The sequence below is a fragment of the Seriola aureovittata genome, chromosome 6 (genome assembly GCF_021018895.1).
Source record: "Seriola aureovittata isolate HTS-2021-v1 ecotype China chromosome 6, ASM2101889v1, whole genome shotgun sequence".
Classification (NCBI taxonomy): domain Eukaryota; kingdom Metazoa; phylum Chordata; class Actinopteri; order Carangiformes; family Carangidae; genus Seriola; species Seriola aureovittata.
This window is the reverse complement of record NC_079369.1, coordinates 15,994,456-16,008,505: the sequence shown is the minus strand read 5'-3', so window position 1 is coordinate 16,008,505 and position 14,050 is coordinate 15,994,456. Positions and strand designations below refer to the sequence as shown.

General features: G+C 39.0%; 1 protein-coding gene and 2 non-coding genes across 3 annotated transcripts; all 3 read left to right on the top strand.

Moving 5' to 3' along the window:
* The first annotated feature begins 4,686 nt into the window (after positions 1–4,686).
* On the top strand, positions 4,687–13,027 carry ncl (nucleolin). The gene is made up of 16 exons (XM_056379184.1): positions 4,687–4,841; positions 5,862–5,960; positions 6,064–6,181; positions 6,495–6,617; positions 7,053–7,298; positions 7,533–7,676; positions 8,140–8,223; positions 8,405–8,528; positions 8,876–9,012; positions 9,172–9,298; positions 9,565–9,701; positions 10,304–10,433; positions 10,756–10,898; positions 11,143–11,269; positions 11,678–11,970; positions 12,268–13,027. Exons 1-16 carry the CDS (start codon positions 4,824–4,826, stop codon positions 12,330–12,332), a joined length of 2,115 nt encoding a protein of 704 aa, XP_056235159.1. The 5' UTR covers positions 4,687–4,823; the 3' UTR covers positions 12,333–13,027.
* On the top strand, positions 6,806–6,943 carry LOC130171570 (small nucleolar RNA SNORA57). The gene has a single exon (XR_008828161.1). It is a non-coding gene; the product is annotated as a small nucleolar RNA SNORA57 (small nucleolar RNA).
* On the top strand, positions 10,516–10,649 carry LOC130171568 (small nucleolar RNA SNORA75). Its single transcript, XR_008828159.1, has one exon. It is a non-coding gene; the product is annotated as a small nucleolar RNA SNORA75 (small nucleolar RNA).
* Positions 13,028–14,050: the final 1,023 nt, after the last annotated feature.

Sequence of the window (14,050 nt, the reverse complement as noted above, 5' to 3'; positions counted from 1 at the left end):
CATGTATGCTCTCGGGGTTTTTATGTTTCAATGAAACTGGTAAATTTTAGTTACTGAACATTTTCTGCATGGCTTCCAAGTGGAAAAAAAAAACATATTCTGAAGAGCTTGTTGGATGCTATGAAAAAAGCTACATTGTTTTCAGCCTGACCACCATTCATTTCTATGCAGTTCAGATTTTGAAAAGATTTCCACAGGGAGTGTAACAAAAGTTTTCACACCACTAGGGGCATGTGTACCAGTAAAATCTTCAAACTGAGGAATGGCATCTACCGCGTGTAATAGGAGTGTTCTACAGGAGTATACTACACTCAGAGTTGACTATGATGGAATACCCTAAGTTGGATAGGTCATTTATTCGACCTGGTCCTCAGGCAGTTGGAGCTGTATGAATGGCATCATACCCTTATTAGGTGGCACTTTTACAGTTGGTGCAGAGCAACTGTTTAAGCATCTTTAATCGACATGACATACCATACAAACGAAATATCAAGCCACTTTGAAAATAAATCACTTACTGAGGTATTCACAGATGATTAATACAGAGAAAACATTTTGTACACACACTGTGACCTGGAGGGAAACTGAGATCAACAGTATAATAAAGCTTAATTACCAAATCGCCAATCATCTAATAGTAAGGAAGTCAGTGGGTCTCAAAAGCAGACAGGTTCATGAAGCTCTTTTGACCCAGAAGAAGAAGCAGAAGAGAGGAAGAGATTCTCTAGGCACTAGCACCTATTTGTAATGACCTTTAGGCTACTTCAGCAGCTTTAAGTGTTATGATAATGGTCTGGTATGGTACGGTATGATATGTCTTTATTAATATGGCAATTATCTAAAAGCAGAGTTTCCTAAATGAAAGGGATAAAGTAAAACATCGTAATCATAATTAGTTTTGTCCTTCGTGTTGAAGAACACATAGGAAAATGTTCATAATATTACAGCAGTTTTATTCATACGATTTTATTCATGAAAATGCAATTGATTATGATGAATATGACTCATAGATTCAGAGGTTACTGACAAACAAGACAGGGTGAGAAAACCCATTTTATTTTATTGTGGGAGGCTCAAATTCATTGTGATACAAACTTCGACTCATACACATACAAGCACATGATGTGGTCTTAATGGAAAAGTACAAAGATAACACTGTACTTGCTCAGTACACTGACTGTGACAATAGCAGCTAAGTGCCACATTTACACTGAAAAATACAAGGGCAACACACACACATACACACATACACCTCATATAGTTGTGGCCCAACTGAACACTGATCACAAGAACCTGAGAAAAGAAAGGAAGCAATGTGGGCAATCATGATAACACCTGTCAAACATGGATAAAAGCTTCTCACAAGCTGAAGCACACCAACAGAGAAGGGCATACGCTGAACAGGATAGTTGCTAAAATGTACCCCGCAGAACTAAAGCAGCACCGGTGCTCCGTGTTGTGAGCTTTGTTAAGCTGATCCCTGTTATATTCATTAAAAGTTTGCATCAAAGGCCAGCGTCAAATATAAATTACCTTGAGAGAGAGCACAACTGTAGATCCTCATAGGAGCTATGGAGTCTGACAACTGCTCTGAATGGTTGCATAACAAGAGGGTAATATGGGTAATATTTTATGGAACTGGTTTCTCCCTATGGCTCACACACCGTACCCCCACCCCCCCACCCCCCCACCCCCTACCTCCACAAAAAAACCTCCTTGCTGAGGTTTTTATGACCCTTCTTACAATGCTGGAGTATCTCTAGCCATATATTTTCATTTCAATATCACAAATCACTTTTAAAAAAAACTTCTTCATTTTTGTATATGATTATCTTTCTATTATTCCATTTTTTAAAAACCCTAGATTATTCTGAATCATGTTTTTGAAGTATTTCTGGCTGAATTGTTTTATAAAATGTGCCTTATATACAAATTTGAGGCTGTTGGTTTATTATGTCTGAAGCCTAATAATAAGTTCATGAGCAGAGTGAGAAGATATTCTTTAAAACTCAGAGAACTGCAGATATTCCTTGTTGAAAAAAAAATGTCCCAGGAGGAGAGAGAGTGAAAGTGTTCTAAAGACAATGGGTAGATCTAATCCTTGTGCTTACTTTTAGATGTTTATATGTTTCTGTTATTTTGTCCACCCCAAGTGATACTTTGATTATGCAATGTTGCTGTTTTTTTTGATTTTCTAGCGCTTCTCCAGTCAATAAAGATATAACAGATAAGCGTTTTTAGTAATTATCTCCATTAGCAAGGTTGCAGACGCTGGCAAAAATTATTGACATTTAAGGAAATATTACCAAGGATTTACCTCTGTGTGTTTAAATATTACTATGGACCATTTTGGGTGGTTGCCTAGAAATAAATGTGCATTTTCATGTGATAAAGGAAATCCCTTCTGAACTAAAATCCCTCAATGCATTAATTCCCCTCTATATGCTCTCTATTCATTGGATTCACTCAATTTAACCCTGAAAACAGCAGAGAATAGCAGGTACAGACAGGGTGGGTAGAAGGGAGTTTAAGGAGAAGAATTGCTTTGTTCATCTTGCAAATTCAACATAGTTCATTTGAAAAACAGCAAGAAAATAGTAATTAAACGCATGAAAGCAACAGCACTAAAAAAAGGACTGATATTGTATCACATAGCCAGGAGGAATACAACACACAAAGAGGCATTCATTTTCATATCAAATAAACACTGAAATGTTAGCGAATTTGAATTCTGAAACACATTGCTCATGTTGACTATGTGGTTCAAATCATGTTTGTCAAACTCGCCTCTACTGCTTGCTGCATCAGCAATCTAACATCGGTTTGTTTTATTTCTCTTTGAAAAATATCATGCTATGTGTGTGTGTGTGTCATTGCGTAAAAAAAAGGTTCAATCCGCAACTCATTGTAAATAGTTATTTAATAATTTGCACTTAAACAACAAATGACAATAAAATTGAGTAGAGATAAAGACAAAAATGTTGTAAAGACTTTGTGAAAGTCTTGTGAAACACGAGGAATACATGTTCTTGTATAGGCCTACATTAGCAAGGGATGTAAGCATCTTCGACAGCAGGTTGGGTGGACCTTTTTCACACTAGACATTTTGACTTGTTAAGGAACGCCGATGTAGCTCATGACATTAAAGATGGCTCTAATCCATCTTTATGTTCCAGCATGCCACATCAGTGAGCAAGGATGCACAATATCAGGGTGTTGAAAGCCTACATGCTTTATAGTATTAATTGCACCTGTGTTTATCATCCTATTGCAGATCAAAAAATAATTACGAAGGGAAAAAGATATTATTTTCTCAACATGATTTATTTACTTTACATACTTTACACATGGTTTAATAATAATAATTATCATACACCTTTTCTCTTTCAAGGGAACTCCCATCACATCAGTTCATGACCAGTAATTTAAATTTGTTTATATGGCAGAAAATACTTTATATATACAACACTTCATTATCATTAACATCCTACATTATGCATTATACGACGTACTTATCTCTCTGTGCGAATCGAGTAATATAGCTATACAATGAAAGCAACAGGGTGATTGAGGTGGAATGGTTTGCTCCACCCTGTGCTTTGTGAAATAAGTGAGGGATGTAAAATGCAATGCTGCCTCTGTGTGGTGTTGAGGGTTAATTACTCAAATGTGCTGTTCAATGTCCCTTGGGAATCAACTGGCTGACTGAAATACTTTATACCTTGTACACACACACAAACACACACACAGACAGACAGATACATAGAAGTTTTCTATGAAGTTGCTTCAAAGGAAGATTGTGTAACAGGATCAAAAGCTCCAGAACAGCTAGGTAGCGATTAAATGGACCTTGTGTTGAGATGTTTTGTCAATTACTGTTTCCAAAATGAATAATGAACTTTCAACATCAACATTTAAGTCAACATACACTAGATGAAAAATTTAAAATGCTCTGAAAAACGTTATCTTTTTTAACTTACTTAACTTTATTTTATCAATGATGGAAGAACATCTTATAACATTATGCTATAGTCAAACTATTCTAGAAAGTACAAGTAGAGATGTGCTATGCAGCAGCAAAATTGGAGTATTGTAGTAAAGCATAAGCTCAAATTCGTAAAACGCTTAATTAAATTCAAGTTATACCACTATTTCGTGTTCATCCGGGGTAATATACAGCTGGTAGCACATTGCTCCGCGTGGTAGACTACACACGTGGTTGATGGTTGATGGCAACTTGCCCAGACCACGTGGTTGATATAAACAGCTGCATGGGACATAAAGACGGTATAGTGATCATACAATGCACAGTGAGGTACAAAAGTCGAAAGCGTTCTCAGACTTTTGGACCCCACTGTATATAATTGTAGCATCTATGAAAATGTGTTTTTCTCTAAACATTTAATTCCTACCATGTGGAAACAAATTCAGTGTTGCTTGTTAAATTAATTTAGTTATTACTTTCGGCAGTAAAACATTGCTCTTTGATAATCCATTATTTTACTTATTTCATGTATGCGTTTATACGTGTTAACTATTTGTCGCTTGTTTTTGTACAGTAATAAAAACCCACGTCGCTTGTCTGAGTAGGCGAGGCGCGGGCACGATGCAAATATCCTAACTTGTGATTGGTGAGCAAAGTCATGTGGGCGGGTCGGCGTGGACGCGCAGAGTAGGAGAGTAAGGAGCGCGTCTTCGACTAGTCTGTCTTTCCTGTCCAATGTCCCACCGAGTCGGCAGAGCCACGTGCATGTGTTAGCCATTTCGTTACTTGTCTCCAAACGTCCAATTCATTGTGTTTCTGTGAAACACACGACAGCAACATGGTCAAGTTAGCCAAGGTAAGACAAAATTACGTGTATTTCACCGTGAAATTGCGTGTGTTTGATAGAAATGAAGCCGTGTGTTTCTGCGCGAGGCCTATACAGAGAAGTTACTGCGTTTGTGGGTAAAAAGGAAACTAACACCGGCAGAAAATATTTCCTCGACTCCCAAAGCTTGTGCTTTCTGCTAATTAATTACACCGTGTCTGTAAGAGTATGCTTGGTCGAAACAGTATGGGGGAAATTGCACTAGTCCTAAACGTTTCTTTGGTCGAGATCAGCCATGTTTGTGCCTTGCTGGTGGTTTTCTGGCCTGCTAACGTTAACCGACTACTCAAGATGGCATTCATGCGCGCTCTCGATTTATAAGCACGGGATTTAGAGATACATAGAGAAGAGACTGAATTAAATGAATTAATGCCTACAACTATTTGATAAGTAGGTTAAATAAAATATTTGTGTTATATTAGCTAACACGTCGTTGGTTAACTGTTAGCATTAGCACAGTGGTTAACGGATGCAGAACCGAAGCTTATTCCCTCCGATTCGTTAGCATAAGTACAGTTGATGGTGTTTACTTTATCTGGCCTTAACAGTTTAAATCGGTGCCGGTTGCAATTGTATTACAGCCGTCGTGCGTTTAAAAGCTCTACAGGAAACGGTAAAATTGCTTGCTAGCTTCCCCACCTCCTGTGCTCCACGTGGGTTGTGCGCCTGCTCCGAGAGAGACACGAGGTGAAAAACCAAGAGCAAATTGCCGCCCAGACAGCTTTCACTAAACGGGGTTAGTGTGACCCACCTAAATCAATTGGTAAAATGATTAATTCTAACATTTTTATAGAGGTGGGCTTACTTGTGGTCTTCGCTTTTAAGTACCACATGGTGTAATCCCCACCCCCATACCTCAAATGTTAGCAAACATGCTGAAGCAGCATGCATGGAGTACCATACGTCTGTATTTCATTCAGTAGCAAAACATGCTTTGATAAGTATGATTAATCTTAAACGATTTCCTGTAATTTATCCCGTTTCTTGCAGGCAGCAGCCAAACAAGCAGCGCAAAAGAAGAAGGCCCCCCCACCCCCTAAAGATGTGGAAGAGGAATCCAGTGAAGAGGAAAGCAGTGATGAGGAAGAGGTACAGTATGTTTTAACTTTGATGTAGTTTTCAAGAATTTGTGGGGGTTTTTTTATACACGTTTTTGTAAGTCATCTTAATAAAAGTGTTTTATTTATTACAGACTCCTCCACCTAAAGTGGTGAAGAAAGCAGCACCAGCTAAAGCTACCCCAGTCGTCAAAAATGGCACTGCTGCCAAAAAAGCAGAAAGTGAAGATGACGACGACGATGATGATTCAGGTAAACAATTAAATTCAACACACCTAAGATATTTTGATATAGGAGAAAAAGAATTTGCTCAGGTTTTGATTTTATTTTTTTTGTGTGTGTGGCTACTTCACTAACAGTGGGGATTGTACATGTCATATGATCTTTAAATGAGTTTCATATCATGAAAGTGAACCGATGGGATTTTAGCTTAGTACACCTTAGTCAGATGAAATTTAGCATTGCATTCATTCATGAAATTCAGCAGCTGGATTTCTACTGGTGATGGATATATTCTGAGTATTGAAGTGTGTGATTAAGTCTCATGCTTTCACTCCATTTACAGAGGAGGAGTCTGAGGAGGAGGCCCCACCACCAAAGAAGACCCCTGCAAAAGCAAAACCTGCACCAGCCAAGGCAGCCCCTGCAAAGGCTGAGGAGTCTGATGATGATGATGACGACGACGATGGTAAGACCTGCAACATTGTGATAAAAGAAACTGTGTATTGGTTTGTTTGTTTTTGTTTTTTGTTTTTAAACTGGTTAGTTTCAATAAATACTATTATTGACCTAGCCTTTGGCCATTATTATATAATTGGCTAAAATAATTTCAATACATGTCAAATATTTGCAACCTATGTGAAAATGACCACATAACCTCCATTTCTTGGCATGCATGTGGTTGTTAAGTACCCATGTGTGTAATGTAAGGAGGAAAAGTGAATGCAGCGCTATGTCTTCGGTGCCGGTGTGTGTTATCGTCTGCCGGTTCTATCCTCAATCGCTGTGACATTATTGCATTTAATGGCTGTTGGTGGAGTCTAAAGAGGTTTTTCCTCTGCAGAAAAGATGAAATGCCGTCCACCTTTTTATTGAAATTGACTATGTAGTGTGTATCGTCTAGATGAGTCGGAAGAAGAGGCCCCACCACCCAAAAAAGCAGCCAAGCCTGCTGCTAAAGCTGCTGCCAAGCCCACAGTGAAGGCCCAACCTGCAAAGGAGTCCTCTGAGGATGATGAAGATTCAGAAGAAGAGGCTCCACCTCCCAAGAAGGCTACTCCAGCTAAACCAGCAGCCAAACAAGCTGCAAAGGCCAAGCCTGCTAAAGAGGCATCTGATGACGACGACGATGACGACGACGACGATGATGGTTAGACTGAGCCTTTGATTTATTTTTTGTTTTTACCTTTATTTTGGTGATACTAAGTCAGTGTGGAGTTGCTGGCTTGAAAACCAGTTAAAACTGTATGATGATCAACAAGGGACTTAATACTGATCATGTATGATGTCACCTTTTTTTATTGTCTGATGCAGGTTGTCATAGGTTTGAATTTGGTCACACTGACCATCTGATTGAACTGTTAACAATGTTTCTGCTTTTCAGACTCTGAAGAGGAGATGGATACCACTCCTGCTCAACCAGCCACCAAGGCAAAGAAGGCAGGCATGGTTAAGGCCAAGGAGGAGTCAGAGGATGAAGACGACGATGATGACGACGATGATGATGACGACGACGAGGAAGAAGATGGTGAGTCTTAATGGAAACTTGAATGTGGGCCAACTGCCAAAACTTCTATGCTAAATCAAGCTAACAATTACATAGACATGTCGTCTAAAAGATTGACAATCATTTTTTAAAGGCACATTTAAGATTGTTACACGTCGCCTTTTTACTTCAAAAATGCGAATGGTAAATAAAAATTGAAATTCATTTGAAACATGGTTGAGATGGAGATGGTGCTATATTAAGAGATTAAAGAAGAAAAATACAAATGGCTTTGTAGGATAAAGAAATTTAACATGTTTCTGCTTGTTCCACCTCAATCTAACCAGTGCACATATTTTTAGACACTTAATGTCAATAATACATGAAGCATAGTTATGGTAAAGCTTTCAAGTCCAAAGTTTTAACACCATTTGCCTGTTTCATTCTATTTCTGTATTTGCTGGACAGCTATAAATTAAATAATGCATCACTCGTATCTCAATAGAAGCCCCTGTGACCCCTGGAAAGAGGAAGGCGGAGAGCAAGAAGGACACACCTCCTGCCAAAAAGGCAAAGTCAGAAGGTGAAGGTAAGAATAAATGCACTGACCTATTAATAAAATTTCAATATTTTATTATGATGATCAACAAGGGACTTAATACTGATGTGTGATGTCACCTTATTATTCTGAATCTGACACAATTGATGCAATTAATAGAATTTTACACAAAGAATAAAACTCAGTGGAACTTTGCTGTCCCATTTTCCAGGGTTCTGTCTGTTTGTTGGAAACTTGAACTCCAACAAAGACTTTGACGAAATCAAATCATCGCTGAGGAAATTCTTCTCCAAGAACAGTCTTGAGGTTGCTGATGTCCGGTTAGGAGGATCCAAGTAAGCAACTATTAAATATTAATAAATACTTATTATTATTATTATTATTATTATTATTACTACTACTTTTTTGTGTACATACAGTTGGTTAGTACAGGTTGGGTATGGACAGAAATGGCATTGTAAAACTGTTCAATTTTGTAACTTTAAATAAACACATTGGCTGGTACATTCTGACAATTTCCTTTCAATTCATAGTGAAGACAAAATGAATCCCAGTAAAAAGTGAAATAGATGGGCAGATGCAGCCCAAGTCATTGCTATATGAAACTACAAGTTCTTGGGGACGTTGTTTCTTTTTTTAAAACAAGAATGTATAATTGTTCTTCCATGGCTTGCCTCAACAGGAAATTTGGCTATGTGGACTTCTCAACTGAGGAGGACATGCAGAAGGCACTGGAGCTTAATGGCAAAAAGTTCATGGGTCAGGAGTTGAAGTTGGACAGGGCCCGCAGCAAAGACAGTTCACAGGAGGGGAAGAAAGGTAAATGACTCGTTTTCCTCTGCACATCTGGTGAAATTTAAAGGGAAAAAAAAAAACTGGATTATTTCCAGGCAGTTGGCTTTGGCAATTAAAAAAATTCCTAGAAGAGTGAAAATAAGTAAGTCCAATTACATATGCTGACATTGATATGTCTTCTAGAAAGGGACTCAAGGACACTGTTTGTAAAAAACCTTCCCTTCTCTGCGACGCCTGATGACCTGAGGGAAGTCTTTGAAGATGCGGTTGATGTCAGGTTACCTCCAGGCCAGAATGGTTCAAACAGAGGGTAAGAACAAGCCAGCATGTAAGACAAGAAAACTACATGAGTACTAAAAGGGTATATGAGAATCCTACAGTGTAAGAGACTGACTTGCCTTGAGATTGTGGTTGTAGGAAATGGGTTGTCCCCATCAGCTTCACAATTTTATAAAATAACATTTTATAGAATACAATTGAATCTAGTTTTTGTGTCTTATTACTCAAACTTACCATCCATTTACAACTGAGCTGAATTTCAGCTAACAATACTAATCATCCCTTCTCCATTGACAGCATTGCCTACATCGAGTTTAAAACTGAGGCTGAAGCAGAGAAGATGCTGGAGGAGGCCCAGGGAGCCGATGTACAGGGGAGGTCCATCATGATTGACTACGTTGGAGAAAAGAGTCAGAAAGGGGCGAAAGTAGGAGGTAAACTCTTCAGACATCATGTAAAACCATGAAAGCTACATTGGTATTGAAACTGAGACTTAATAAAAGGTTGTGGTGTAATTCATTACTCGTTTGATTATAGGAGTAGAATTTGTTATAGCAATTGAATCATAATGTTTTAACAGTAAGATGCTGTGTATTTCACAATTGGGTATTTGAGAAGTGTGGGCCGCTTCAGGATAGTATAAAATAGCTCCTATAGGTACAAGTTAGCCCTGAATGCTAACTTACTTCATTGCATTCAAATGTTTTGTATTTTCACCTTGATCACTGACACCACGGTGTATTATGTATTAAAAGGCCTTCATTTTTCCTCAAACCAAATTTCAAGTTATTATAATTACTATGTTGATTTCAAAGTTCTGGACATGTATTCATGTTCCATTGAGCCTCATAATGAATATTTCAAGAACCTGCATTTGAATATGGCCAGACTTGCTGGCGCTACTTTGTTTTTTTTGTCTTTGGGTAAAGATCTTCAGGAGAATCCAGTATTGATCTGGTTCAAGTGTCATATGAAATAAAGAAAATGCTCCATCTTATTTGTCTCACTAGTCCCCTTCCTCCTTCTCTCCCTGTAGGGGCAGGAGCAGCCAGTAAAACACTGGTAGTGAATAATCTTGCCTTCAGTGCCACAGAGGAAGTCTTACAGTCCACATTCGAGAAGGCTGTGTCCATAAGGATTCCACAGAAAGATGGTAGAGTCAAAGGGTAAGTGTCTGTATTGACTGGTAAAACGGTCTGTTATATTGGATTTGATTTTTATCCTTGGCATTAAATCTCAAACTGCTAGACCTTCTCATGAGCTCCTCTTAATCTTACCCATGATTCTGCATGGATTCGCACGAGAAGCAGAGCCAAAGCACAGTTAGAACAGGCTTGCCCTGGTCTCATATGGGTGTTGCTTATGTCTGGTGTGCAACAGATAGAAAAGTCTAACTTGAGGAATTGTTTCACAGTAAAATTGGATCACAAACAAACATTGGAATGTTTTTGTTTTCTCCTTTTCCTAATGTGTTGCTTCTTTCCATAGTTTTGCTTTTGTAGAGTTTGAGAGCACAGATGATGCTAAAGAAGCTTTGGAAAATCTTAACAACACGGAAATTGAAGGCCGGTCGATTCGACTGGAGTACAGCCAGAACAGCGGTGGCAGAGACGGGGGAAGAGGAAACTCAGGTAACTCTTCAAAGTGAAAATTGTGGTCTATCTGGTGTTTGACCCGAGTTGACTTGGCCAGATATGATGACAACTTGACCTCCTGAAATTCTGTGATGATTCAAAGATAGTCAAGTCCTGATCTGGTTTGATCATGAGATATAAGCTGGTTGTATCATTTGTATTTTTCAAAATAATGTGTTGATTTAAAAATCAAATTGAACCCTAAAAGTTGTAGATTTAATGATGGCTTCTCTTTGCCCAGGTCCAACAAAAACCCTCTTCGTCAAGGGACTCTCTGAGGACACGACAGATCAGACCCTTAAAGATTCCTTTGATGGCGCCGTAGCAGCCAGGATAGTCACAGACAGAGACACAGGCTCATCTAAAGGGTAAGTTTGGAGAATTGTAAATACACCGTCTGACTGTTCACGCTTCTCGTGAGCACCGCTCTGTCCACTAGTGACAGTGTACGGATTCGCATGAGAAGCAGAGCAAACTCGCAGTTAAACAGGCAGCTACCTTAGTGGGAGTTGCCCATGTCTGATGTGAAACAAAGGCAATACAATGACTGATTGGAATTTAAAGTACTGTGAAAGGCAGTCATACTTTCTTAGGTTAAGTGTTAAATCAGCTTAAACAATCAGCTCAATTTAATCTGATTGTTTAAACTAATTAGTTTTTAATGTTAGGGTTATAATTATAATAGGAATTCCCCTTTTCGGTGACTCCAAACCACTCTTAAGTTTCCACGTTACTTTTGATGAAACATAAGTAAGCCCTTCTGTCTTGCCTTGCAGCTTTGGCTTTGTGGACTTCGACAATGAAGATGACTGCAAGGCAGCCAAGGAGGCAATGGAGGACGGTGAGATCGATGGGAGCAAGGTGACCCTGGACTATGCCAAACCCAAGGGTGAAGGAGGTTTCCGCGGAGGCCGAGGTGGCGGTGGATTCGGTGGCGGATTTGGTGGCCGCGGTGGGGGCAGAGGAGGTCGCGGTGGATTTGGTGGTTTTGGAGGCCGTGGCGGCGGTGGTAGAGGAAGGGGAGGCCCTCGTGGAGGTGGACGCGGAGGCGGACGTGGCGGCTTCGGAGGTAAAGGAAATTATTGGATTTGAAGTGGAAAGCAAAGAAGTTAGCAATTTTTGTCCACAAAGCAGTGGATAGAATGTGCTCAGATACTAGGCTAGATTTGTAAGCAATAAAATGTTTTCTGAAAATATTTTTTAAAAGGATAATCAGAACACCTGCCAAGGCAAAATATAAGAAACTAGTGATAACTAACTCTACTGTATGCAAAATGCCCTTCAGAGTTGAAGCAGAATATTCTTTATATTTTTAGCATGTTTGGTGCTGCTGGCTGTTAATCAGTTGCCTTTGTTTTCATTTTAGGTGGAAGAGGTGGTGGTGGATTTGGAGCCAAACCCCAGGGGAAGAAAATCAAGTTTGATGACTAAATCCTTAGTCTATTTTACTTTTTGAATGGACTCTGGTTTCATCAATTTTCAGAGCTTTTGGACATTCCAGAAAGCGTCATTGATATATATTTAACTGTTAATGGGCATTTTAGCCCTTTATTTAGATCCCTCAACCTTCCCCACCCTTGTGTGCCAGAATGGTACTTTTGACCTTCTCAGCTCAAGTACTACGTGCAAGTACTGAATGTCCCGAATGCAAACCTGCACCTCTTGCCCTCATTAGCTTACTTGCTTTTCCGAAGGAGTGAAATGGAATGGGTCTGGCAAACAAGTTTGCTGTGAAAAATATGCGCGTCTTTGTCAGATACATTGTGTAAATTTAAACAGTTTGTATGATTTCATTTTACCTTTTGTAAAAAAAAAAAAAAAAAAATACACTTGTATCAATATGTTTTTGTTTTTATTTTGTTTGTCATTTAGTTTGCTTTAGGTGCCAAGTTTTACTGTAATGTGCAAAGCATATTTTGATAGGTTTGAGAGTTGGGTGTTAAGAGAAAGGCAAAGATGTTTTCATGTTTGTTTTGGTGGGGCACCAGTCAGTGCCTGAGTCCGAGGATGAATGACCTTATCTATGTAACATAAAATATTTGTAGTGCATTGACTAATTTTTCCCATCTGAGAATCTCAAGATTTTCATGTGATTGAATAAAACCTTGTAGGTGGTGATTTTTAAATGTCTGTCCTCATTGCACTCATCAGTCCCACAGGTTTGAATATAGTTTCAGTCGATGTTGAACACAGTTGTCAAGTATGGTACATTTACTGAGTTGCTACTTTATATCTCCCTCACTTAAAATCTTATTGCATCTAATACAATACACCATCCTTGCAATAAATCCTACCTTTTTGAAGCTTGTCAAGATATGTTGTCAGTTGTTGAGTCAGCTCTAGTAATTATGATGCAATTGTTTTGCATCATGTTAAATGTCCAACCCAGTGACAAATGGGAATGGACAGATCATGAAAAAAATGCTGTTTATCATTTATTCTAAACCTGTCTGCTCTGGAATCGATTGGAAATTGTTGGTTTACAAGCATCGGTGACAACTGAACTGCCCGATTGAGTTTTGTTGCGTTTTTAAATTGCTACATCACTTGCAGACAGGTGACAAAGGGAAAACAAACATTAGTAAGGTGCTGGGCCATCATGTGCTGTCAGAACAGCTTCAGTGCATCCTAGCATTGATTCCACAGCTGGAGGGACAGAACGTCTTCCAAAAGATATTCTGATTTCATGTTTTGATAACGGTGGATGAACACGTTGGTCCAAAATCTCTCTGGTGTTCAGTTGGGTTGAAATCTGGTGACTGAAAGCCATAGCATATAATCCACACTATTTTCCCACTCAAGCCATTCAGTGACCCCTCCAGTGCCCAGTATTTGCTGTGTTTTTCTATTCAGATTTTTCCTTTCATTTGTCCACATTAGTAAATAGCTAAATTATTAAACTGAAAACAGCTGATGGATGGCAAACATTTTCCACCAGGTGGCAGTCTCCATCAGGTAGCCTTTTTGTCTGACACCTCAGACAATGGCCACAATGGGGAAACTGCAGTAGTTGCATGTAAACGATGCTGAATTAGGCACTGTCATTAGAAAAACAGGGTGCCCTGAGTCTGGAGAGTATTGCATATACATTCTACCAATACATAGCAAATCTATCTCCAAAAGCTGACTCAGGCCATTGACACAAGTAA